This window comes from Bubalus bubalis, chromosome 13 (genome assembly GCF_019923935.1).
Source record: "Bubalus bubalis isolate 160015118507 breed Murrah chromosome 13, NDDB_SH_1, whole genome shotgun sequence".
Lineage (NCBI taxonomy): Eukaryota > Metazoa > Chordata > Mammalia > Artiodactyla > Bovidae > Bubalus > Bubalus bubalis.
Genome location: NC_059169.1, coordinates 35,266,960 through 35,293,377, shown reverse-complemented (window position 1 = coordinate 35,293,377; position 26,418 = coordinate 35,266,960). Strand labels below are relative to the sequence as shown.

General features: G+C 35.7%; 1 protein-coding gene across 19 annotated transcripts in view; it reads right to left on the bottom strand.

Annotated features, from left to right (window-relative positions):
* Nucleotides 1-26,418, bottom strand: part of RBM26 (RNA binding motif protein 26) — a 79,857-nt gene that overhangs the window by 40,554 nt on the left and 12,885 nt on the right. For 12 of the 19 annotated variants that reach the window (XM_044927187.2, XM_044927185.2, XM_044927176.2 and 9 more), the window contains 8 exons: nucleotides 12,083-12,201; nucleotides 11,335-11,471; nucleotides 6,666-6,754; nucleotides 5,766-5,983; nucleotides 3,806-4,066; nucleotides 2,795-3,034; nucleotides 1,998-2,168; nucleotides 1,511-1,666 (listed from right to left, as the gene is read on the bottom strand). In XM_044927187.2, the coding sequence (XP_044783122.1) occupies nucleotides 1,511-1,666; nucleotides 1,998-2,168; nucleotides 2,795-3,034; nucleotides 3,806-4,066; nucleotides 5,766-5,983; nucleotides 6,666-6,754; nucleotides 11,335-11,471; nucleotides 12,083-12,201 (1,391 nt within the window). The remainder of the gene's footprint in view (nucleotides 1-1,510; nucleotides 1,667-1,997; nucleotides 2,169-2,794; nucleotides 3,035-3,805; nucleotides 4,067-5,765; nucleotides 5,984-6,665; nucleotides 6,755-11,334; nucleotides 11,472-12,082; nucleotides 12,202-26,418) is intronic. The other 7 variants (XM_044927180.2, XM_044927183.2, XM_044927182.2 and 4 more) reach the window with 3 other exon arrangements.

Here is a 26,418-nt window from a genome sequence, read left to right as displayed (position 1 = left end):
CAATATTGATCTATAGTGGAAAGCCACAAGGTAAGAAAGAGATGATTTGATGCTTCAGAGGTTCTAGTAAGAGCAAAGAATACTGGTATAATGAAAGAAAATGAGTGCTAAGTCATGACCGAAAGAAGGAAGTGGTTTTACTCCAAACTAGTCAGGTAGAAGACACTCAGGGGATGAGTCAATATTAATACAATGAACAGCCACAATCTTAACTGGCTACTTTTCAATTACAAGCCATCTTATAACTCTGACATAAAAATTGTTAAAAAAATTCTTTTTCTGTTGTTGTTCTTAACAAAAGTCATTAAAATGCCTCTAGGAGACTTTTTGTTGGGGAAAAGGGGCATCTACATGAAATGTTGTCCTATGACCTCATAGGATGTAAGTTAAACTGGGTATAAATTTAAATGTTCCTCACTCCATCACAAAAAGTTCTCTGAACACTCAAGACAGATGTTTAGGATCTGACAGTTTCTAATGAACAAATAAAAAAGTGCAAAGCATAAGTAAACAAGTTTACTAAACCACATTAGGTATGGACTGCTGCTGCTGCTGCTGCTGCTACTGCTGCTAAGTCACTTCAGTCATGTCCGACTCTCTGAGACTCCATAGACAGCAGCCCACCAGGCTCCGCCATCCCTGGGATTCTCCAGGCAAGAACACTGGAGTGGGTTGCCATTTCCTTCTCCTACTTAGTTAAATAAGTTGGACTTTATTCACAACTGATAATGTGTGACTTTTTTTTTAATTAGAAATAAAAGATGGTAAGGAAAGACTAGAAAGAAAATGGGATTTAAAGGTTAGTTGAAATAGGAAAAAAGATACATTTTTATTGGTCTATACAGTATTTCCTATACTGTCTGACAATATTGTCAAATATCTGTAGCAAATGCTCTGTCTTTCAAATTAAGGTGAATGCTTCCTCCTCTGAACGTTTATAGCACTTTTCTTGCACTGGTTTGTGGACCAATCTAAATTCTTCTCCCATTCAGAAATTATATAAAAAGTCTGTCTCCTCTAACAAAATTTTAAAAGCTAACAAGTCAGTCTAAAATATAATTTTTTGCTTAAAATATAAGCAAATCAACATCAAATTCTAACATGTCAAAGCAAACAAAAATAAAATATATATCAAATATTAAGTCTGCACAGCTCATTTCATTTTCTAAACTATGAAAGAATGTATCTTTAGGAATTAAAGCATTATTCTTAAGACTTTAAATGAACCAATTAAGACTACAAATGAGAGAATATACCTCCCAAAAGCTAGAAAATTAGTACTTTGGGGAAAGTCCTTTCCCCATGGATGACAGAATAAAACATCACCAGTACTACAAATAGGGTACCACATATTACCTTTTCTTTCATGTTGAGACCAAAGAATCCAAGGAACAAACATAACAACATCCCTTACTCAATCCTAATAAACACAAGACCAACTATTCTTTTTAAATGTTTTGCCACTCTTGATATTATGAAAATGACAGGAAGAAAAGATTCATCATAGTACCTCTGGGTGGCAAATCCATATCCCCTGATGTGAGCCCTATCAAGTTGGGCCTTTGTGCATGCACTCTGTGTCTATACATTGGTCTGGAAGTGTTTGTTATGCTTGGGGCTTCAGGATTGTAGCCATCTGTGTCATATGTATCTGGTAATACAAAAACTGTAATTAAAAAACAATTATAAAACTCCATTTGGTAATTTTTTATACTGATAATAGAAAAACATATTACTAATTTATAACTCACATTTTATATGTATTTTAAAAAGTAGTTTTAGAAAAATAAAATGCTGTTAAAAACTTCGTTTTTTAAAAATCGTAACTGAGGACTTATATTTAATGTACATTTACCATGTCTACATTTTATTCCATAAAATTTTAGTGAGAATAGACCTGATAGAGCAATTCAGTCTCTACATATTTTTAAATCCCTCACCTAAAACTCTTCTCTAACCTATATGACATTATTAATATAGAAAGGCTAAAACTGCACCTGCAGTAAAAAGAGAGGGTGGAGCAGGAGGTGGCTGGTGATGAATGCCAGTTGTTACTACAGTAGGAACAGAGCTGGTTGCAGAGTTTGGGGGAGCATCCATGCCAGATGGTTGCAAAGGAGGAAGTGGAGGTGGTGGTCCTGTCAAAACCAAAGAATAAGAAATATCATCTGGAAGCAAACAAATAAAATAAGTTATTGTATATCCAAACATGATATGCTCATTTATCAAATAATAGTATCTTTAAAATCAAGCTCTTACAACTGAAATAGTTTTCAAGGGTAAAATATCCATTTAATGTATTCCAAAACAGGTTTGTCTTAAGCTCTAAAGGACTATAGACAGCTGGGATTCATTAGGGACGTACATAATTCAGGGTCACCCTAAACCACAGTAAACCATGGGTTTGGCTGAGCCAAGCCATGCTAAGTCACTTCTGACTCTTTGCGACCCTATGAACCATAGTCTGCCAGCTCCTCTGTCCATGGGACTCTCCAGGTGATAAAACTGGAGTGGGTTGCCATGACCTCCTCCAAGGGATCCTCCCAACCCAGGGATCGAACCCGCGTCTCTTATGTCTCCTGCATTGGCAGGTGAGTTCTTTACCGCTAGCGCCACCTGGAAGCCCATTAGCCTACAAAATATATTCCAAATGGGAGTATCTTACTCTTAATTTCTAGCAGGCATATATAGGATTACTATAGATACTTCTAACAAAGGCAAGCATCAAACTATTAATTTTTATAAAAGACTATGAATGGGCAGATAATAAGTATAGGCAAACATATTTCCTCACCTGTGACAGGTGGCAGACTGGGTGGTAATGGGCCTGGCGGTGGCACAGGGGGTCTCAGATTCACAGGTGGGGGTGTAAGAATTGGTGGTGGTGGAGGGAGTCCAGGAGGAGGTGGTCCTTCAACAACAGGAGGCTGTGCTGGGAAAGGCAGCATACCAGGAAGATTGACATCTTCTACAACTACTGGGTCACTTCCATGATCAAAAGGGCACATGTCTCCTCTCATACAGAAACCCTTTTCTGTGAGGAAAAATAGTTAGAAAGAACTATGAAAAGTGCTGGACAAACATTTTCTCTAAGTCAACAAAAGTAAGATATTTAAAAATTGGAATATGTTTAACATTGGGCAAGTATAAATAACCATAAGAACTACCTACCAATTTCCAGTAATATAAAACCCTCATTAAGTGATAATATAGCTAACATACACATTAAAAAATGTACCACCAAATTAACATGAGTATTCCTAGCTAGCAAACTGATGTAAAATAGGTATTTCTGTCTGATTTTTATCATTAGAAACATTTCCTTTATTTAAATCTCTCACTTAAAACTTTAAGGATACTTCAACTACAGCTTTAATACAATTTACAAAATTTTTACAGTAAAATCTTAAGAGTCTTCAGTTCATTTATAAGTCTTATATATAGGTGATACATTTCTAGATTTTACTTATGCTAATAACTCTGATTTTTAAGTAAGTTTTGTCAAGAACGTTTCAGTCGCCAATTTCCTGATAAATAACTCAGTAGATATTCCTCTTTGTTTGGTAAATTCCAAAAATATATTAAGACTTAAGTGCAAATAAACACAATCTTTAAATTGATATTAGTCGGTGGTGACTAATGAAGACTTCAGTAACATACTGAGGAATTCATGAAGTACCTAAAATTAATTTCCCACTATTTCCAAAAGGTTAAGTATTTGAGTAACTGTGTACAACCTAAAATTACAGAATTTACTCAGCTGAAAATATTAATTCATACTTCATGAAATGGTTGACAGGCTTACCATCATAGTCTCTACACCGTTTCTTTGGCATTGGTGGTCTTACGTATGAATTATGGTCCACCTGGTCTTCATGAAATTCAGACCAACTTTCGGTAGTGTTATTACCATGATGAGTAGGAGCAATTACTGTAATAGTGCTGCTCAAAGTAGGTACAGGGTAGTGGCCAGATGAAATATTCGGTACCGAAGAGACTGGAGTATAATTGTTTTCTAACGGATCTGCTCTATCCAGGTCATATTTAGGTTTTACCAGATCCCTTTCTGCAACAAAATATAAATGACTTGAAAAACTACACTCGATTAAAAACAACAACAACAAAGTCCCAAATTTAATAGATATTTTTGCTAAACATAAAAAAAAGTTCAAATTTTACACAATCCTCCTTTTAAAAACAACTCAATACATAAACAATGTTTCAAGAAAAGTTATTTCTTTTTGTTATGACCTAAACTAAAAAGCCACACATAAAGTTGCTGTACTTAATGAGATTTTTCTTGGAGTTTTATTTATAGAAGAGAGATTTTTTATTTTCTTCATTGAAATCTTAGTATGCAAAACTTTAGCCAATAAAACAAAATACGCAATACAAGTAGAGTTATTTTTTCTGTGATGAACATTTAGTTGTTATCCATTAACAGGGCCTAACACAGCTTTATACAGTGAACACTGCTGAAGATGAGAATGGATACGCAAAGAGGAAGAAAAAGGAGTTCATAATAGATACAAACAAATTAACTGGGCCAAGAAAAGAAAATTTACCATGGAAAGAGAAAAGATATTAAGGAGATCAGTTAAGTGAAGTAATGTGGAGAAAGGCCTAGAACACCTAGATGACAGGAAAAAGACTCTTAAGAACAGAGTAACAGAGAAATACTGGGACTGTAAAAAAAAAGTCATGATTTTCTAAAGACTAAAAGTAATACACAATAAAGGTCACAAGAGGAGTATAAATCTAAGCTTAAGTAAAGGTGTTTTACTCTAAGGTGTTAAGCTGTTTTATTGCCTGCAACATATTCCTTTCAGTAATACACACTGAAGGAAAAATTATACACGTTGAAAATGACACACTCTTACAAACTCACACATCTGAAATGAAACTTTTAAACTGTTTTCATAGTTTTGAGGTCTAAGTGATAAATAAAACTGAAGATATTTAAAAGATACAATTTAACAAATTTTGATGTATGCATATACCTATGAAACCAAACATCACAACTACAGTAAGGTATACTGTACATACTCATCACCCCCCAAAAGTATCCTTGTTCTCCTTAATGATCCATCCCTCCTTTACTTCATCCCAGGCAACCACTGAATTGTTTCCTGTCTATGATGATAGATTAGTGTGCATTTTCTAAAATTTTATCTCTCTCCCTCTATTATATACACACTCTGTTTTCTGTGTGGCTTCTTTCAATCAGCATGATTATTTTGTTGCGTGTATCAATAGTTTTTTTCCTTTTTATCCATTCTATGGGTGTATCACAATTTGTTTATCCATTCACTTGCTGATGGACTGTTTCCAGCTTTTGGTTATAACAAATGAAGCTGCCATGATCATCTGTTTATGTCTCTGTTTGGAAATACACTTTTATTTCTCTGGAAGTAAACACTCAGGAGTGGAATGGGTCATTAGTAGATACAGGATTAACATTTTTAAGACACTGTTGAAGTGTTTTCCAAAGGGTTCCAGCTTATTTCCCATCCTCACCAACTCTGAGTAAAGCTAGTCTTTTTCATTTCAATCATTCTGACGGGTATACAGTAATACATTGTGGTTGTAATTTGTATAAAATAAAAGTTTCAAAAGAAATTTTTAAAGTTATTCGGACATATAAAATACAGCAAGATAGAAAAAATAAAGATAATACTGACAAAACAATTTTTAAAACCTTCAAATACAAAATGTTTTTCATAATAAAAGTGCCAGGCAAAATATACCCATATGTGATTATTTACCCCTGCTTCGTGTCCTGCTCCTGCTTCTAGTCCTGCTTCTATCCCTATCTCTGTCACGAAGCCTCTCTTTACTCCAACTTCGGCTCCGACTCCTGCTGTAACTGCGACTTCGACCTCGTCTTCTGTTGTACCGGTCTCTGTATGAATCCCTTCGAGGAGGGTTTCGATCATAATCTCTTTTGCGAGAACGATCATCTTTTTTCCTCTCATCACGACTTCTAAAGAAATAAATGAACTTTTTATTGAAAATATTCAAGTGGATACAGGAAAAACTCTAATCAAATGCAAAAGTTCTGATTTATTCTTGTAACATCATGATTCTTTATTCCATCTTACGAATACAAACATAGGCGACTCAGAAAACTGAAAAACTGAACATGATCTGCTTAAGCACTCTAAAAGCCCTTCACAGTACCCACCCGCCCCCCCCCCCCCCACCAAAAAAAACCCAACTCTTTCAAAGCCTTAATCATATACACACAGGCATCTATACATATGTCCTATAGTATATTCTGTCTTGCACAGTCTCATAATTATAGGAAAGTATCACAGGCACTGCACTCTAAATGCTTTTGAAGCTTTAATGGGAAAAATAATTTATTCATTCTAAAGGGAAGCTTTGGGTAAAAAAGGTCTCAGAGTAAGACTTCACTGGAATTGAAATTAGGAATAAAAATAGTAACAATAACTAACATACGCCAAGCACTGTTCTAAACCTCACTTCCAGTACCTTCAAATCTCACCTAGTTATTCTTGATAGAAAAAGATCGAGTTACTACTTTCCCAGACTAATAAATCAGTAGATAATACTTGCCCCTATGTAAAGGAAAATCAAGTCTAAATATTCATATACAGAAAAGCAATGTCTAAAAATTAAACATGGTTCAAAGAATCAATCACCTATTTTCTCTATATCGGGAGCTTGACTGAGGAGGACTGTGATTTAGCCTTCTAGAAAACTTCTTCTCTCGCTCTTCCTCCTTTGTGATCTGATAAACAAAGAAAAACGTATATAAATTTAATAAAAGTTATTCCTTGCCATGTTACTGCTTCAATGACTTAGCTGGTATTAAAATATACGGAAAAGATTGAAGGCCAAAGGAGAAGTGGGTGGCAGCGGATGAGATGGTTGGATAGCATCTCTGACTCAATGGACATTTAGTTCAGTTCAGTTCAGTTGCTCAGTCATGTCTGACTCTTTGTGGCCCCATGAACCACAGCACACCAGGCCTCCCTGTCCATCATCAACTCCCAGAGTCCACCCAAACCCATGTCCATTGTGTTGGTGATGCCATCCAATCATCTCATCCTCTGTCGTTCCCTTCTCCTCCTGCCCTGAACCTTTCCCAGCATCAGGGTCTTTTCAAATGAATCAGCTCTCCGCATCAGGTGGCCAAAGTATTGGAATTTCAGCTTCAACATCAGTCCTTCCAATGAACACCCAGGACTGATCTCCTTTAGGATGGCCTGGTTGGATCTCCTTGCAGTTCAAGGGACTCTCAAGAGTCTTCTCCAACACCACAGTCCAAAAGCATCAATTCTTCTCTGCTAAGTTTTCTTTATAGTCCAACTCTCACATCCATACATGACTACTGGAAAAACCATAGCCTTGACTAGACATGAATTTGAGCAAACCCTAGGAGATAGTGAAGGACAGAGAAGCCTAGCGTGCTGCAGTCCATGGGGTCACAAAGAGTCAGACATGACTTAGCGACTGAACAACAACAACAAAATACAAGAGCAATATAGTCTTCTTCTGAAAGCATTCAAACAAAATAAATTTCTCTTCTAAGTACATTTAACAATAAAAGACAGGCTTGCTGAAAGTTAAAGTGAATGGTAAAGAAATTCATAAATGTTTATCTTAGTTAACAGTAGTGACAAAAACATTTTAAGCAAGTGTCCTCACTTTACAGGCTTCCCAGGTGGCACTAGTGGTAAAGAATCCACCTGCCAATGCAGGAGACAAAAGAGATGCAGGTCTGATCCCTGAGCTGGGAAGATCCCCTGGAGGAGGGCATGGCAACCCACTCCAGTATTCTTGCCTGGAGAATCCCGTGGACAGAGGAGCCTGGCAGACTAAGGTCTACAGGTTCACAAAGTGTCAGACATGACTGAAGCGACTAAGCACACACACATATCCTAATTTTAACATAATTACTAGAAAGCCAATTTTATTCCTTCTCATGAATTTGGTCTGGCACCAAACACATCAGGGGTTTTAAAGGAGAATGCAATAGAATTAACCAAGTCACAGAGAAAGAAAATGCTTGAGAAAATAATACATGTGAAAACAGTTCTCTAGTTTCTCCTAGCAGTATGACAGCTATATAGTCCTCTTCCTACAACCCATATTATACAATTAATAGAAAGCAGTCCTTAAACACATTCCCATGATCAGTGCTGCCTTCCCTACACCAGTTTTCCATGCTGCCCAAAAAAACTGGTTCCACAGGACATTAAGAGGTGTTATTAGAGAAAAAAGGATTTATTTAGAGGATAAACAAATTGAAAAAGTATTAAACATGAGCCTCTATAAATATGATAAGGCTCAAGATTTTTAATAAAAACCCTAAGATATTCTGATGCAGGTAAGTCTACAAGATAGCATAAAAACAAATAAATAAATGAAATAGCATAAACACGTCCAGGTTTATGCCAGTTGTTTCAGCATCCCTTTGGGTAAAAGCCTCTCACTGTCAAGTGCCCCTGAATGAGAAAGTAACTGAAATCCTATCAACAGACCAAACTCTGAGAAACAATGCTTAAAAGCCTTCTTATAACAATTTGCTTTTTTTTCTTTCTTTTAAGTACTTTGTTCAACTCTTCCTATCCATTTCAACCCTCCACTTGGAAAACAAAACAAACCAAAACCTCCTGTTGCACTTTATCCCTTCTATTTGCTTCCATGCACTCTTGTAAGTAATCTATGTTGACAGATTGCCATATTCCATGGCACATGCCCAACTGGGAACTTCTAAAACATCCACAGCATTTAAAACACAGACTGCCATCCTGACATTTCAGTTCTGAAAGACGAGGGATAAATATCCTTCACAACTGGTCAAAACAACTATGGTGAAATATTATTATACCAATAGATGTAAGACTAAGGCTTCAACATTAATCCATCAATGGGTAAAATTTAAATGAATTATTGTATATCTCTATGTTGCATAAGCAGTTGCCAAGACAATACCCACTATCCCATTCTTCCTCACTAATGTTCTAGAACCCCTGTACTATTAGGTACAAAGCATGAAGTTATAATAATTTCTGGTTTTCCCCAGTGGATAAAAGTAATGGGGGTGTTTTATGTATGTGTGTGAGAAACTACATACATGTACATGTGTGTAAATGCATTAAGACACAGAGATAAAAATACATTTGAGAATTATTACATAATACACAGCAAATATATTACTACATAATAAATATATATTACTTATATAATCTGGACAAAAAAACAGGGTATCAGGTGAAAGAACCAAAGGTCACGATTAAACCACATCACCCACCACTTAATATCCTCAACAATAATTGCAGCTATCGTTTACTGAGAACCTACTTTGAGCCACATACTCTGCCAAGTGTTCACAGACCTTATTTCACTATTCCTCACAATAACCCTATAATATTTCCATTTCACAGCTGAGTAAAGGTTGGAAAAGTAGTATTTTCAAGGTCACAAAACAGTGGCCGGGAAAGGCAAAAATTTAACCAAGATTTGTTTAACCTAAAACTAGACTAACCATGGACATATTATATTATAGCTTGTCAACAATTATTTTTAAAATTACAATCTTTAACATCAAACTAAGGAAATCTGAATTAGTATATGATTATTATACAAGAGTGGTAAACTTGTACAAAAGGTAAAAACTTCAAAAATTCTTAAAGCATAAGTCATTTCTATTGCCCTGTGAAGGCCTTTTTATTTGACTACCTTAAAAATAGTCCCTTGCAAAATGCATGTAAGGCAGAAACAAGCAGATCTACTGACAATCGGGTTATTTTCCTAGAACACAGATAGTAGGAGCCCATACCTGTAAGATACTATGCACAAACGAGTTCAAAGCACACCTGAGACTGTTATCTTTGAAAGGGCTGCTGGAGACTTCCCTAATGGCGCAGTGGATAAGAATTCGCCTGCTAGTGCAGGGAATATGCGTTTGACCCCTGGTCTAGGAAGATTCCACATGCTGCAAAGCAGCTGAGCCCATGCGCCACAACTACTGAGCTTGAGCTCTAGAGCCCAAGACTGACAACTACTGAGCCTGTGTGCCACAACTACTGAAGCCCACACGCTTAGGGCCTGTGCTCTGCAACAAGAGAAGCCACCACAATGAGAAGCCTGTGTACCGCAACCAAGAGTAGCCTGTGCTTGTTGCAACTAAAGAAAGCCCCTGTAAGGCAACAAAACACCCAGTGCGGCCAAAGAAATAAACGGAAAGGGCTGCTGACAAGGGAAGCCCTTGGTTGACATCTGCAAATTATGACTTCTGGAAGGTTCCCATCATTCCCTAATAATAACAGTTCACTATGCCTGAACTGCAGATGGTGACTGCAGCCATGAAATTAAAAGACGCTTACTCCTTGGCAGAAAAGTTATAACCAACCTAGACAGCATATTAAAAAGCAGAGACATTACTATGCCAACAAAGGTCCATCTAGTCAAAGCTATGGTCTTTCCAGTCATCATGTATGGATATGAAGAGTTGGACTATAAAGAAAACTGAGCACCAAAGAATTGATGCTTTTGAACTGTAGTGCTGGAGAAGACTCTTGAGAGTCCCTTGGACTGCAAGGAGATCAATCCAGTCCATCCTAAAGGAAATCAGTCCTGAATATTTCTTGGAAGGACTGATGCTGAAGCTGAAACTCCTATACTTTGGCTGCCTGATGCAAAGAACTGATTCATTTGAAAAGACCCTGATGCTAGGAAAGATTGAAGGTGGGAGGAGAAGGGGACGAGAGGATGAGATAGTTGGATGGTATCACTGACTCAAAGGACATGAGTTTGAGTAAGCTCCGGAGTTGGTGATGGACAGGGAAGCCTAGTGTGCTGCAGTCCATGGGATCTCAGAGAGTCAGATACAATTGAGCGACTGAACTGAACTGATGCCTGAACGGTCTGGATAAACAATGTGGATTGTGCTAAACATCTGCTTTCCTCTTCAGAGTTTGGAAGTTTCGTAAATCCTAGGCTGAAGGTGGCCATGTAAGCAGTCCTAAATAAAAACCCTGGGCACTGTGTCTCTAAGGAGCTTTCCTGATTCACACGTGTTGTCACTACGCATTAAGTGCATCCTCTTTGACTCCACTGGAAGAAACCTCTGCAAATTTGTTCCTAACCCAGACTTTGCATGATACACTTTTTTCCCTTTGCAGAGTTTGCTTTATATCCTTTCACTGTAAGATATAGCCATGACAATGACCATATCCTGAGTCTGTTAATCAAACCTGGAGGTGGTCCTGAGGACTCCAACCCAGGTACAAAAAATAAAACTCAATTTAACTACTCCAAATACGTTTTTAAAGAACACAAAAGTTTAACACAAATTCTTACCTCTTCTTTTTTTATATCTTTTTCTTGGTGCTGAAAAAATTCTACCTTTAAGCTTCCTGATGATGGCTGCTCTGGAGGAGGTAGATAACTCTTTGTATTCACAGCATCAAAAAGTTTTTCCACAAATATCTGTGTCTCTAACAATAAAACAAAACCAGCACAGATAAACAGATTTCCTAATTATTCTCCACTTCTTCACATCAGACTTCAGTATGATGAAATTTATCTTGATTTTTACAAATCTAAAATTTATACTAAGACCAACAGCTTCCCAACCAGTGTGCTATGGTACAAGTCCCATAGTAATACGGATTCAGTCAATTCTCAGGATGCTGAGGGCTAGAATGAATGACCGGAGCCTGTGGGTCAGTCACCACCAGCCATCACTAGTCTCCATGTACCCTGCCTAGTGTGCCAAACAGAAATATTATCATTACCTAGTTCCCGGCAAAGTGAAAAAAGTTGAGAAGCACTGTGCTAGACAACATCAGTAGTAGGTTCCTAAACAGTACTATCTTTCAGTCATTTTCTTAATCTTTTAAGGAAAAATATCAGCATTCTTTAAGAATGAGCACAGGATGTTAACAGAAAAAAAAAAGATTTCCATTATAAATAAGCCATGAATAAAACCACTAATTATACTGTCTGTTTAACTTTATTAAAGTTACAGCCTGTCTCTTACCAAACTCCTTTAACACTCTCTGAATATTAAGTTATCAAAGCAATATTTTGAAACCAAAGATCTTACCTTTTTGAAGAAATACATCCAGCTGATCAATACATAATGCCTTTAACTCTTTTTCACTTTTGTCTTTCTTTACCAAAGCGAGAACATACTTTGCCAGGGCTGATGGATCTGCATCACAGCTGAAGAAAAGAGCAATGTTGAAGGAAATTTAGCCATAAACAACTGCATACTCTATAAGTTCCAATTACATTACAAACTAAGTCAGCATGATAGTTAAACAAGTTAATATATGTAAGCATCATCTAATTCACAGAAAGCAATGATGAACTAGAAGTTTTTCTCCCTCATATTAATATATTTTACACGTTACATATAGTCATCATTCAGTATCCTACCAAACATGTACTAAAGATTCAGAAAGTTCTATTATTTAAAAAAAAAAAAAAAGAAGTTACAACAAATTATGGACAACACCAAAATGTCAATAACTAATAAGCAATGTGGTACCAATAAAAATACCAAGAGGCTATTCTCTTCCAAACAAGGTAAATAATTGTCAAACAATATCTGGAAAAGAGGACAATAAAGGGAAACTTGAAAACATACCACACAATATATACTTTTAATGAAACAAAAGAAAGTTTAGAAACAGACCCAAATACATATAGAAATACAGATTTTACAAAGATGATATCCAAATCAAGGAGGAAGAGACGAACTACAAAATAAATGACACTGAGAAAACTTGGCAGTTATTTTTCTAAAAAATTAAGTTGGACCCATAATTTATTCCATATACCACAGTAAAAACATGAAACCATTACAAGTATTAGAAGAAAACAAGAAAAAGTTTTACAACTCTGGAGTAATGAACACTTTCTGAACTGCATTGCAAAAGGGTAGTTTGATTATATTAATACAAATAAAAGCTAAAACTTAGGAGTGTAAGGAAGCCTTAAATGAAATACTAAACAGAAAAACAATAAACAAGTAAAAATACAACCTCATCCATCCATAAGAGAAATTCAAACTTAAACTATATTGAAGTATCATTTTTCTGTTACAAAGTTGAGAAAATCTAAATATATGAAAATATATCCTAGAGGCAAGACTAAGGGGAAAACAACCCGTTTTCATACATTATGGCTGCTGAGAGGAACTCAGTAGATACTAGAGTATGGCGTATCAAGCTCACAAATACAACTGACCCAGCAATTCTATTTCAGTGAATAAACTTTACAGATATACTTACATGTTCAAAATGACTTGTGTACAAGGTATTCAGTGTCACACTGATTATAAAATAAAAAATCTGCAACTGTCCATTTACAGAGGACTGGAAAAAGAAAATACACTAAGTCTACACAAGGGAATGGCATACAACAAAAGGACAAAAAAGAATGGGGGAGTTTTCATGTCCTGGAGAAACCTATCAATTTGTTACATTTAAAAAGCGAGATAGAAAAAATCTGTATAGTATATTACCATGTGTGGGGAGAAAAGGAGACTATACATTTGGATTATATATTATGTCTGAATAATGGAATATGTATAAGTATAAACTATGCTTGCCCGTTGATTGGGATGGAGAGTAGCAAGTTAGTGAAAATGAAACAGGGTCAGGAGGGAAAGTTTCTGATGCCCAAACCATGCCCATCGAATTTTTAAAAAGCAGATAACTATTTTTCAACTAAGCTAAAGTTGTTACCTATTTAATTCACGATCATTTTCCAAGTTAGGGTGAATAAAATCATAGCAACAGCTAATAAGCACTAACATTTACCGAACCCTTATTTGAGCCATGAACTATGTTCCATACTTTACACTCTGTATTTAGCTCTCATTTTACTGATGAAACAGAGGCTCAGAAAAAAACTAGGCAAACTACTTCAGACTACATGTTAGTAACAGAACCAAGATTTAAACCTGAACTTCTTACTCTCAAGTCCATTCTCTCAACACTACAGCCCCCAACCGCATTGTTTCTTATAGCGATCTACCCAGAAACCAGACCTCCAATTTACTTACTGCTACAAACTTCTAGTTACAGCCACCTATTTACTTTTTAGCCATCCTAGCAAAAGCCCCTACAATGCCTCCCTACACACTTAGCTGCTGTCCAAGGCATAGTTCCTCTAATTTATTCCCTCCTGTGCTCTTCCCCTGAGTCCATTATTTCGATAAACCTCTGAATTCCTCAGCCCCATTTGCCTCACTTTCTACTATTTTTCTATGCCACCAACTTACCAAAAACCCATCTCAGAACCCACTCCACCCCCAGGTTAGATTTCACTTCCTAGCTTGGGTTAATTTCATGCCAGCAACATAAACAATGTTCAGTAAATTGTATTTTCAAAGGAGAGATGACACAAAAAGACTTACCAATCATGGCTTAAAAAAAAAAAGACAAATACATTAGGGAATTACAGTGGGGAGAGATAGTGACTACAAACGAGGGGGAGAGGTAGGATAACTTAGTTCATTTGAGGAAAAACATGATACATGAAAAAAGACCCTGATGCTGGGAAAGACTGAAGGCAGGAGAAGGGGACGACAGAGGATGAGATGGCTGGATGGCATCACTGACTCAACGGACATGAGTTTGAGCAAGCTCCGGGAGATGGTGAAAGACAGAGAAGGGAAGCCTGGCGTGCTAAAATACATGGGGTCACAAAGAGTCGGATCCAACTAAGCGAATGAACAACACAATGATACATGACATCCTTCAATTTATTTTTATTGCTCTTTATTGTTAGCAATCTTAACTCTAACAATAATAAACACAAAATATAATTCCACAAGTTCTACTAAAAGTTCAAATACTAAGAGTATTAATAAGGAACCTATATACATTAAAGCTAGAAAACTATAATACATATACCAAAAAGTCTTAATTCCTATATATACCTGGAATGTAACAGTTCTACAGAAGTATAGCAGTAACACACCACTGAATCAAAAAGCACATCTTAAAGACAGTGGACAACTCTGGGTGCACAGTAGTTAACACTTATGGAAAAATCTGACTGCAAGTGAATCAACAGGTCTAATACAACCATCTGCAATTTTGCTTCATTTATTTTATAAAAGCTGTACAAGTCTGATACAGTATCAGAATTGAGAACTGCTCTGTTAAGGAACCAGTACATTTATCATATGCTGTGAAGACTCCCTACAGTACACGGCTCTGGTGACTGTCCAAACTTTTCAGTCTTCCCTTCAAAAGGCAGAGCCAAATTCCCTACCCTTTGGAGAGTAGGCTCAATTTAGTGCCTTGCTTCTAAACAATCAGAACATGGCAGAAGTGACAGTGTCTGACTTCTGAGGTCAGACATCATCTAGGTCATAAAAGACAATCTGACTTCTGAGGTCAGACATCATCTAGGTCATAAAAGACACAATGGCATACTCTTTGTTCTTTTTCTGGAATCATTTATTCTAGAGAAATCAGCTGCTATGCTTCAAGGATACTCAAGCAGGTATGGAGAGTACCATGTGGCTACGAAATGAGGGCCCCCCAGGGTGGACTGCGGTCTCTGGCCAGTAGCCACATGTTAATGAACATGGAAGCCGATTCTACAGCCGCAGCGGCACCTTGAAAAGACTGCAGCACTGACCAACAACTTGAGCACAATCTCACGAGACTACGTAGCTAACCTGCTCCACATTTCTGACCCACAGGAATGACACATGGCATGAGGTGATTAATGTCTGCTGTGCTACTAAGCTAAGTTTAGGGTATCTGTTAGTAATCCCAAATCCACTTTTCTCATAGATCTATTTCCATTTATTCACAAAGACTTGAAGTGGATTACAACCTAAATAGAAAAAAAATTCATTTCAATGGTACATGAGATTTTTAAGCACTTTCTCTTTGATATTTAATATACTTATTTAAACCAACAATTTTAAAAATGCAGACAAAATGACTTGTGGTAAGTTAATTTTTTCATGTTTACCATAATGAGCATGAAAGTACTTAAATCTGTGATGAAATAAGCATGAAGAAATGGGACAATAACCTCACGCTGTACCTACAGACACACTTATACTGGCAATCTCGTAACTGCACGAGAGACCATGAAATGATACTTATTCATATTGCTGCTGCTGCTAAGTCACTTCAGTAGTGTCCGACTCTGTGCGACCCCATGGACGGCAGCCCACAAGGCTTCATGTTAGGTAACCAGAATAAGCACCATCAACTAAACCTTAACCTAACGAGGCATCAAGCTAAACACACCTTAGTTTACCAGAAATCACTGTGGTAAAATATATATATATTATACTATCACTATCTTATACTGTTTTATTGCAACTGCTGTTAATGAACAAATTCAGAGTCTCTACACTGAGTCCAATGCTATAATTTGACTGAGTATTGGTTTGATAGCTGTGGTGAATTTTTAGTTTAATAATGACCTTTCTAATAACTGTCACTTCACATTTCTCTTAGCTAAACATCAAATCTATTCCATTTCCTCCATTATTTTTTAAACAGGACACTTTAATAGTGAATTAAAATGTTAGCAGTGAAAACTGTGGAGAAAGATTTTTTAGATTATAGTCTAGACTACAGTTTTATAAAACAGCAAGATAGAATTCCTGAATTTTTGCTCAAAATCTTTTATTAGAAGCAATTCAAATCAAATCAAGATCTAAGAAGTCACAACAATCATAATGAATCAACAACCATACAAAAAAATGCAAAATACTTAAAACGGTCTGAAAGGCAGATTACTTTTTAAAATGTTAAGACTGCAAATTACATAGTAGAAGTAAGGTTTACAATTTCACATTTAACAGCAAAACAGGAAATATGTATTTGGGAGGTAATTTTTCTTAAGTCCTATAGGAAGCCATTTCATATTTATTTCAACACTTTTAAAAACAAAAGAAGGTATGTACTTACAAATTACAGCTAAGTAAAAAATAATCTGAACACAGAAGTTTAATATACCAGAATGTCATGGGTCAGGGACAAAAGGCAAACAATGTGCTCTTGTTACTATCTGTCTTAATTAAAAGTACCACTGCTACTTCATCTGAGCATAGAGCAATAACAACCTACTATGCAAAATTAATGAAGTAAAAATATTTAAATTATGAATCAAAAGAAAACTATATTCTGATAGTAAGGGGTAAGTTATTTTTAAAAACTGTGTCCATGGTAAGCAAAGACTGTTCATGAGGTACTTTACCAGTTGCTGCTACTGACAATAGGTTTGTGATTTGAATGACACTGTATCTTGTCAGAGCCAGTCTACCCTCTGCTATACTACCAGTATTCTGGAAGCATGTGAAAGAAAAGTGGGGCTAAAATCGTTCAGATCAAGGAAAGACAAAAAAAGAACCACATTTTGAAAATGTTAAGGACAAAGCAATAATACTGAAACAGTGATAAAATTCATTTCTACTTAGAAACAGGCTGAATTTCCATGAAGTTTCATAAGTACTTCTAAGACCAACAAAAACATAATCTGCCAATAAAGTATAATTCTGACCACAGAGCGCTCCAACTTCAATCTTCTGTGTGTTTGCTGTGGGGAAGGGAGTCAGGGAGGGGAGAGGGGGAGGGGAGCACGTAAAACACAAAACAAGAAACTACAAAACAGCACTGAGGAGTGTGAGATGAAAGGGAAGCAACCATGTATTTTAATTTATAAAAGCCAAATGAGATAATGTGTGAAATGAAGGAAAACAGATCATCAAGATGAGATGAAACCGAGAACTGACAACTCGAGAGGAACAGTGTCGCTCTCTGTGCAGCAGGGAGTGCCACTGCTTTCCCCACTTCTAGGCGCCACGTTTTTTAAGTGTATAAACAAACCCAAACATTCTTAGAAACTGACCAGAATGGAAATGTGTATCATCATCAGATAGCCTGCTAGAGATTCTTGGCCTGGAAAACTGAAATGTCAGAGTGAACTTGGTAGGTTTTCAAATAATTGAAGGGCTATCACAAAAAAGAAGGATCACCTTTATTCAATACATCCTCCATGGGATATAATTAGAACCAGTAAGTGGAAGCAAGAGATTCTGGTTTAAAATAGAGACGGAATTTTTTAATAATCAAAGGCCTCCCAAAGGCTGAATAAACTGCCTGTAAGAAAGTGAATTCTCTATCATTAGAAAGGTTTCAAGTGTAAGTTCAACAGCCCCTGGCAGACAAGCACTAAATTAATTAGATAGTAAATCCCTCACAAACCTCAAAGAGTGTAATCCTTAGGTTTAATTTGTTCATGGGGTATTGTGTAGATATATAAAAAGATAATACAGCATTCTTTTCAAATCTATAAAAATGAGTAGCAACTTTATACTACACTACAGATAAAATATAAACTATAAAATATAGTTTCATCAAAAATATATCAAAATCCAAAAATACAACTTCTTACTCGTATATGTAGCCTCTGCACCTAACACAGTAACTAAGACAATACTGAAAGAAAGAGAAAAAGAGAATATACGTACAAATTTCACTAGATTATTAGCTCACTTGTCAGGGCCCTTTCTTTTCCATTTTCATAAAGTTCTGAGAATAAAACTTTAGTTTATTGATTATCTTCTAACAGCATATTCACCTTTCAAAAATATTTAATAAGCACCTAAAATGTCAGGTACTATTCTAGAATCCTGGGGATACAAATTTGAAAACCATAAAGTCCCTATCCTTACAGAATTTATTTCACTGGAGATGAAGGGAGCAGACAGACCATACATACATACAAACAAGGCATTCTCAAGCAGACAAGAGTTCTGAAGAGAAAAAATGCAAGGTAAGGGAATACAGGGCTTCCCTGCTAGCTCAGAGGTAAAGAATCCACCTGCCAATGCAGGAAAAGGATATGGCAACCCATTTCAGTATTTCAGCCTGGAAAATCCTATGGACAGAGGGGCCTGGCAGCATAGTCCATGGGGTCGCAAAGAGTCAGACACGAATTAGTGACTACACAACAATAAGGGAATAAAGTACAGAAAAGGAGTGAAGGGGGAAAAGAGAAAGAAAAGGCAAGGAGAAGGAATGAATGAGTAGATCCTAGGTAAGATTATCAGGGAAGGATATTTAAACACAGATCTGAAGTTAGATAGAGAACAGAACATAGTACAAGCAAGCTTTTTTGGCTTTCTAGAAAAAGATCCTTCTTCTAGAAAAAAGAAGGAACCCAACAGGAAAGACCTCAGGTGGGAATCTACTTGACACATAGGGGACAGGAGTCCAGTAGGATGGAGCAAAGTGAGCATTCACAAACATTTTGATCTCTCACTTTTGTAAGGATTTAAAATTAACATCAGACCACTATGAAGTCATTCAAATCAATGATTTTAAAGGCATAAAAACAAAACTTTAGCAATCTCTGAATACACTCTGTTAAGGATATAAATAATAATGCCCCTGAAAAGCATGGGGTGAACATCTAAGAGGCTCATTCTCCTCCAGCTGTATCTGGGCAGGGGACTAAATACATCTGGGCATGTACTAAATAAGCTGGAAAAGCCAAAGCAATGCAAAAGATCAAATTTTTAATAAAATCTCCCAAAAGAACTTTATTTTCTTAAGAAAGACTTCAAAAAACACGAATCAACAGTCACTTGGCTATATAGCAGGGACTGGCACAGCACAAAACACTGTAAATCAACTATACATTTTAAAAAAAGAATCCTAATATAAAGGCTCTAATTAATCCTAACATCATCATATTAGCTTTTATTTTGTAATTAATACTTTCGAAATAGTAATGAGACAGTAAAGTGAAAAAATACTGTACTGCAGTACAATATTTCAAAGAGTAGTTGGTTTCGTTTTCTTCAAGTTTCTTGGAGGCTTTAGAAATTCAGTGGAAGATAACTGATGAAATGTAACCCAAGCTTCCATTTTCAGTAATCTTGAGAAGGAGGAACTGGAGGTGGCAGTGGGAATTAAAAATTAAATTTAAATATGTTAACTCAGTAACTTTAGAACACGGATATACACCCACGTCTGTTCCTACCAAATTTTCACTTTATATTCAAGAAAAATATCTTAATTTGCATCAAAGTCATGCAACTATATTCTGTACTTCAAATTACTCTTTTAAAAACCCAAATTCCACTGCAACAGACTATATACATTGAAAAATTCGATTACCATAGTTTATTATACAGCTTCATCCAATTCAAATAAAGAGGGAAAATAGATTATTTGCATGTAGTAATTAGTTACAGGAAAGGTTACTCATTTAGAATTATTACATGCCCACTTCATTCTACAAAATAAAATGAACATCACAGCAAGCATATATATCTAAACATGATCTATCCATGACCATCACACATACCACTTATCATCACTGGTAAAAACTTATCACAAAACATGCAATTATAATGCTGAAAACTACTTACTTAGTTCCTTCATTCTTTTATATTACCCTCAAGAAATGGTAGGAATGCCTCCTTACCTTGAGAGCAGTGGTTCTCAAATTTTTGGTCTCAGAATCCTTTTACACTTTACACATTAGAGAGAACCCAGAAGAGCTTTTACTTTAAATGATTCTATATGCCATTATTTATCATAATAAAATTTAAAACTGAAAAAAATTCTACATTATTTAGCTTAAAATAACTAAATAGACCCATTACAATTTAACATAAATACTTGGGAGGAGGCAGGAAGAGTAAACAAGAGGAGGAACTTATGGATATAAACAAGTGGGAAGTCCAAGTGTAGGCACAGCTAGATCCAGGAGTTCAAATGCTATTACCAGGACCCTTCCTTTCCATTCTGCTTTCCTTTGAATTTTCTTGATTTTGAGGCAGGCGTTCTCCATGTGGCAACAAAAATGGCCCTGAGCAGTTCTGAACTTACATTATTCTGACAGCGAGAGCAGCCTCCCCTCTCCAACAGCATATATTGGTTCTGGGAAATGACTGACCTTCTCTAATTTGAGCTATATCCCCACTGCAGGGCAGTGCTGCACAGAGCTCAATGACTAATTGAATAACCTGAAATTAACACACGTACCCCCTGCTTTTTGAAAATTTGCTTTATGTCACTTTGTGAAACTTTTACAGAAGAGCTATACTGCTAATTAGAAATTTGGAAAGGATTTTCACTTTTCTGAGAAAAGACGAAAAGCTGAAAGTCTCCAGCATTTGTTTTGTAGCAAGTTGAAGAGAAGTAGCTATTATCATGGGCAGACAGAGCGGGGCTGCTAAGATCCTTTCCCAGGAGCTACACTAGGCATCTCAGCATCAGGCCACCATGCTCTAAACTGTGTCTGTGAGCATCTATGCTTTATCCCAACTTATTCTGTGCACCCATTAACAAGATATGTCCTAAAGTAATGACTTCTTCACTTCATGACATTTTGGCTTAAGGAAAGTTTCACAGGAACACTGTTTTCAGAAATCAGGGGAAATCTGTACCCTATACTTTTTATGAATACAGTTATATTACCACAAGAAAATAAAACTTTGGTAAAACTGATAATGTTTCTTTTTTTTTTTTTGCAAATACCATTGATGCCTGGCTTAAATAATAGACAGGTTCTTTTATCTTTTACATTTAATCTGTCTTAATACGCTATGAACTACATTTCATATATGAAATATATGAAGAAAATACCTCCTCAACTGGTATACAATTGGAAAAGTAGGGACCTCATAGACTTCATGAAAGGGTCTCAGGAAATCGCAGGAGTCACACAGTTGAGAATCACTGCTTTAGAAGTTATTCATCAAGTATTAAGTGTCTAATTCAAAGACAGTCTTCAAACTCCCTAAGAGTCAGACTTCATACTTTTCAGTGCAAAAAGCAGTAGCCCAAATAGCAAATTAATGTTACAGAATTCTCTCTCAAAAGAGAAGTAGACTGCAGGTGAAATGCTGATACGGCAGCCCTCAACAAAACTCCATTATTTCTTAAATGTTTTACATTTCAATTCACAGCTGAGGAAGAATCAAATTCGATGGGAAAGGGCTCTGGCTTCCAAAAGCCACTTCTTAGTTACTTATATGTGGGTTCCCATTTACCTAGTTAAAAAACAGATCTAAAGCATTTCATCCCTTCAGTTACTAGCAGAGGCTAAGGAACATTTTCTCCCCTGACTAAGAAGGGGCAGAATTATCCAAAAGAAATAGCACTAAGACTAGAAATCTGAAAAACCTAATTCTGTCATTCTATTTTCAATTAAATTCTTACTACCTGCTCCCTCATATGTTTAAAAAAAAAAAAAAGTCTGGCTAATACTGTGTAGCTTATGATAGACTTCTAGGTTTTTTCTAATATTGCCACAACAGTTTTCTAATATTGCTATCAAATCACGCTGAAATTTTTTTCACTAAAAAGGGGATACTTTCCACCTCACAAATCTCACAGCTAAAGAACTAAGCTTCAGTTTACTTATCTGAGAGAACAGCTGCTCTGCAAAATTAGAAATAATTACAAATAAATATGATTACAAAGGAGAAAGCATTAACCTGCAAACACCAAAGCAAATGCACTACTAATGAAAAAACAGATTAAAAATGTGAAATTATAAGATGCTTATTATCACCACTCCCTTTGAAAAGATGTTAAAATTTAGTTACTATATTTTAAGCACTATTCCCTTTCCAATCTATGTTCTCTTCTAAGCCAAACTATCAGCTTTTCCTTGAAGCAGTCTGGTATTGAAAAGCACTGAACTCCAAAACCCCAGGTTTTCAGATTTCTAGTGTTATCTTACTTTATTCATTTATTACGTAATCCTGGGTTAGTATTTTATTTCTCTAGGCTTCCGCTTTCTCATTTTTAAAACAAAGGCACTGAACCATATAACCTGACCAAGTGGGTCATTTTTTAGGAATAAGATACAAAAGCTTTCACCATCATTGCACTCGACCTCCCCTACTTTAATTGAATTTAAAATAATTCAGTATGTAATCTGAAAAAAAAAAATTGAAAAAAAAATCCAAAATGGTTCCTCTAGATCTTTTTCAAAAGCCACAGAACTCCCTCTTCTGAACTGGTGAGCAAGGTTTGAGCCTTGGGAAAGATAAAGAATAACTAAATAGAAACATTTTACATATTTTTCCTGAATTCCCAGGAAACAAGATCTGTCCATATTTCTATCACTGTTAAAATGTTACTATTGGTGTACTTGTCTGTTTCAGACTAGATAACAAAGTCTATCTTTTCCCTAGAACCAATCACACTGGTGAAGAAGTGTACTAAACATCACAATAAGTAATAGCATTCTTAATCAGGGGTATATCAACTAAAACACACGCAAAACAATTTTCAGTTAAGATCAAACCCAATTATAGCAAATATAAAAGTGTGCCAACAAATTCAGAGCTGTCATGGATCTCAAGAAAGGTCAATAAAAAAAAGTCCACAAGCATTTTGACAAGTCCTTCCTGGCTGCTTTTTCTTCCATACCCTGACTGCTGAGATGGCCCTCATTACATTCAGTACACATGTTCAAAGAATAGTACTTCTATCTTCCTAGCTTCTGCCGAAGTCCAAATTTAGACATTTTACAACTCACTCTTAAAACTAGACTAAAAAACTGCTATTTAGTCTTTCTTGTCTCCAAAATGTTACAACTTAATCAAATCTCTAAATATCATAGTTTCATTCTTAAAAGAAGATCTGACCAATTACTCCATTACTTCAGTTAACCCTCCCAGTATCCTATAACCTAGTCCCCAAAATGTCCATACACTTCAGTATGGCATGATTCATCCCTTCTTAATTTGAAACCAACAAAGGCTAGCTGGAGTCAAAAACCTTTTCCTAAGCATAATGAATAGTCATAATTCCTCATAGAACTGCTCTTCCAATTTGGGGCACTCGATGTCTTCATAAGTTTCAAAACTTTAACATAACCCAATTTGTGAAAAGTGCTTGAAATACTTCACAGTCTGGTAAGTACAAATTTATGAAACTCTTCAAAATGAGATCTCTTTCACAATCTGTTATTATAAAAAACTTTTTTGAAAATGTGAAGTATGTACTGTAGCCATCATCAAATAGTATAAATACAACAAGGGTCACACTGACAGTTTATTTTTTTATGTTTTTTATTTATAACTGAAGATTTTTATAAATGCTTTTTCCACATCAATTTTTAAACTGCCAGTAAGCAACAGAAAACTGATAAGAATATAAGCAGTTGTTTTCTTGCTCCTTCCCTTTTCTTTTTGTTGGGTAACCAACCAACTCTGTGAAGACCTGGAATCCTAAAAGGAGTTTGCTCAGCCTTCCTATTCTTCTTGACTTTGCTAGTTGAAAGCTGGGAGTGCCCTGGCAGATCTCTTCTAGTTTTCCTTCCCTACTTCCACAACTACTCTTGTGGTTTTAGCTGGTAAGTATTGAGTGTGTATACACTTCACTGTTTTATAATACTATTGCCACGGTCCCTCATCGATGATGATAAGCAATTAGCCACTATTTGAGTCTTTGTTTTCCTATATGTAAAGTATCTGTCTTTTTTCTCTCTTTGACTACTTTTAAAAGTCTTTTTATTTGGTCAGCAGTGTGTGACCATGAAATGCCCACAGCTGTGTGTGTGTGTGTGTGCACAGACGCACACACACACATATTTTATCCTGCTTAATTTTGCCAATTTGGATTTATGTTTTAATGTCTTTCACCCATTTTGGAAAGTCCTTGGTTGTTATGTCTTCAAACATTTTTTCTGCTTCATTTTTCTTCCCTTTTTCCAGGACTTCAGTAACTTATATTTTAGACTGCTTGATACTGTCTTACAGATCTCAGATATATCTTTTAAAATTACTTTTCTCCCTTTGATTTGGATATTTTCTATTTTCCTACATTCAAGTTCACTGCTGTTTTTTTCCCCTATGGTGTCCAGTCTGCTTATTTCAGCTATACTTTTCATTTCTAGATTTCTCCATTAAATTCTTCTGAATAGCTTCTGTGTGTTAACTGAAGTTCCCCATATCTTTGTGCCTGTTGTCCAAATGCTTAAATAAATTCTTCAGCATTTTTATCATAAAGTTTTTGTCTAATAATTCTAATACTTGAGTCATCTCTCCATTGACTATTTCTTCTCAAGTGAATCTTACTTTCTTACTATTTTGTGTTCCTTGTTATTGCATTAAGCTGAAAATTTTGTGTAAAAGAACACTGAGGTGGAGACTGAAGTAAATAAGATTTATCTTCAGTAAAGGGTATGTCCTTTCTTTTGCTAGGACACTAGAGTGGAGTCAACTGTTCTGTAACTGATGTGGCTTGGGTTTTGTAAGAAACTTAGTTTGATTCAGTTCACCACTGGCTTCAAATGTTTTTGAGGGCATGATCAGGATCATCTTTTTTTTTTTTTTTTTAAACTGTTGCATTATGATTTAATCTAACTGCACAATATTTGAAATCACAACCCCTCTAGATTTCTAAGAGAAAGATTATGCATGCCTTTATATTCAATTTTGCACTGTTACATTTGAATCACATAGTGAATTTCATATTATGATGGATCAATTTAGAACTCCCATGCAACACCTCAAATTATATAAAATGGAAACAGTTTTTAAAGGTTTGTGGCCATGATGTTCAGTGACCAACATTTTGAAGTACCTGATACATTACAGTCCAACATTGCTGGTTAAAAAAAAAAAGTTTTTATCACTAGTAGGATCTTGCCTTTTATAAGAACTAGAATCTCAGCATTAACAAGATTCTGGATACCTGCCTGTGCTTTACCTCCAGGCCCTAGTTTTTGAAACTACAAGAAAAATATAAAACCAATGGCCTAAGCTTACCTTTGAAGAAAGAAGGAAAAGCCAGCAAATTAAACTCTAAGTAGAAAAAGGAAATGATAAAAATATAACACCAAAATAGAAAACAATCAAAGCTAATAGTGTTCTTGGCAAAAGATGAATAAAACTGATAAACTATTAGCAAAATTGGTCAAGAAAATAAAAAAGTAATATTACCAAAATCAGGTATAATTTTTAAAAGAGGAGGGGAAGCATCAAATAGATTCTAGTCATTATATGAATAATAAGGCAACAATGCAAACAACTCTGTGTCAATAAATCTAGCAACTTAAGAGAAAAATCCTTGAAAAACATAAATTACCAAAAGTGACACAAGCAGAAACAGAATACCTAAATAGACCTATACCTAGTAAACAAACTGATTTTGTAATAAAAGATCCATTTCACAACTAAATCTTCATTCCCAGATGCTTCATCAGTGAAATCTAACATTTTAAAGAAAAAATAAAATACACATAGCCCTCATAAACAGAAGCAAAACTTAACAAAATATTAGCAAATCAAATCCAGTAATATGCATAAAAAGGATAATTACATCATGACCAAGCAGGGTTTATCTTAGAAATCCAAGGTTGGCTTAACATTTGAAAACCAATCCATGTAATGTACAACATTAACAGAAAAAGAGAGAA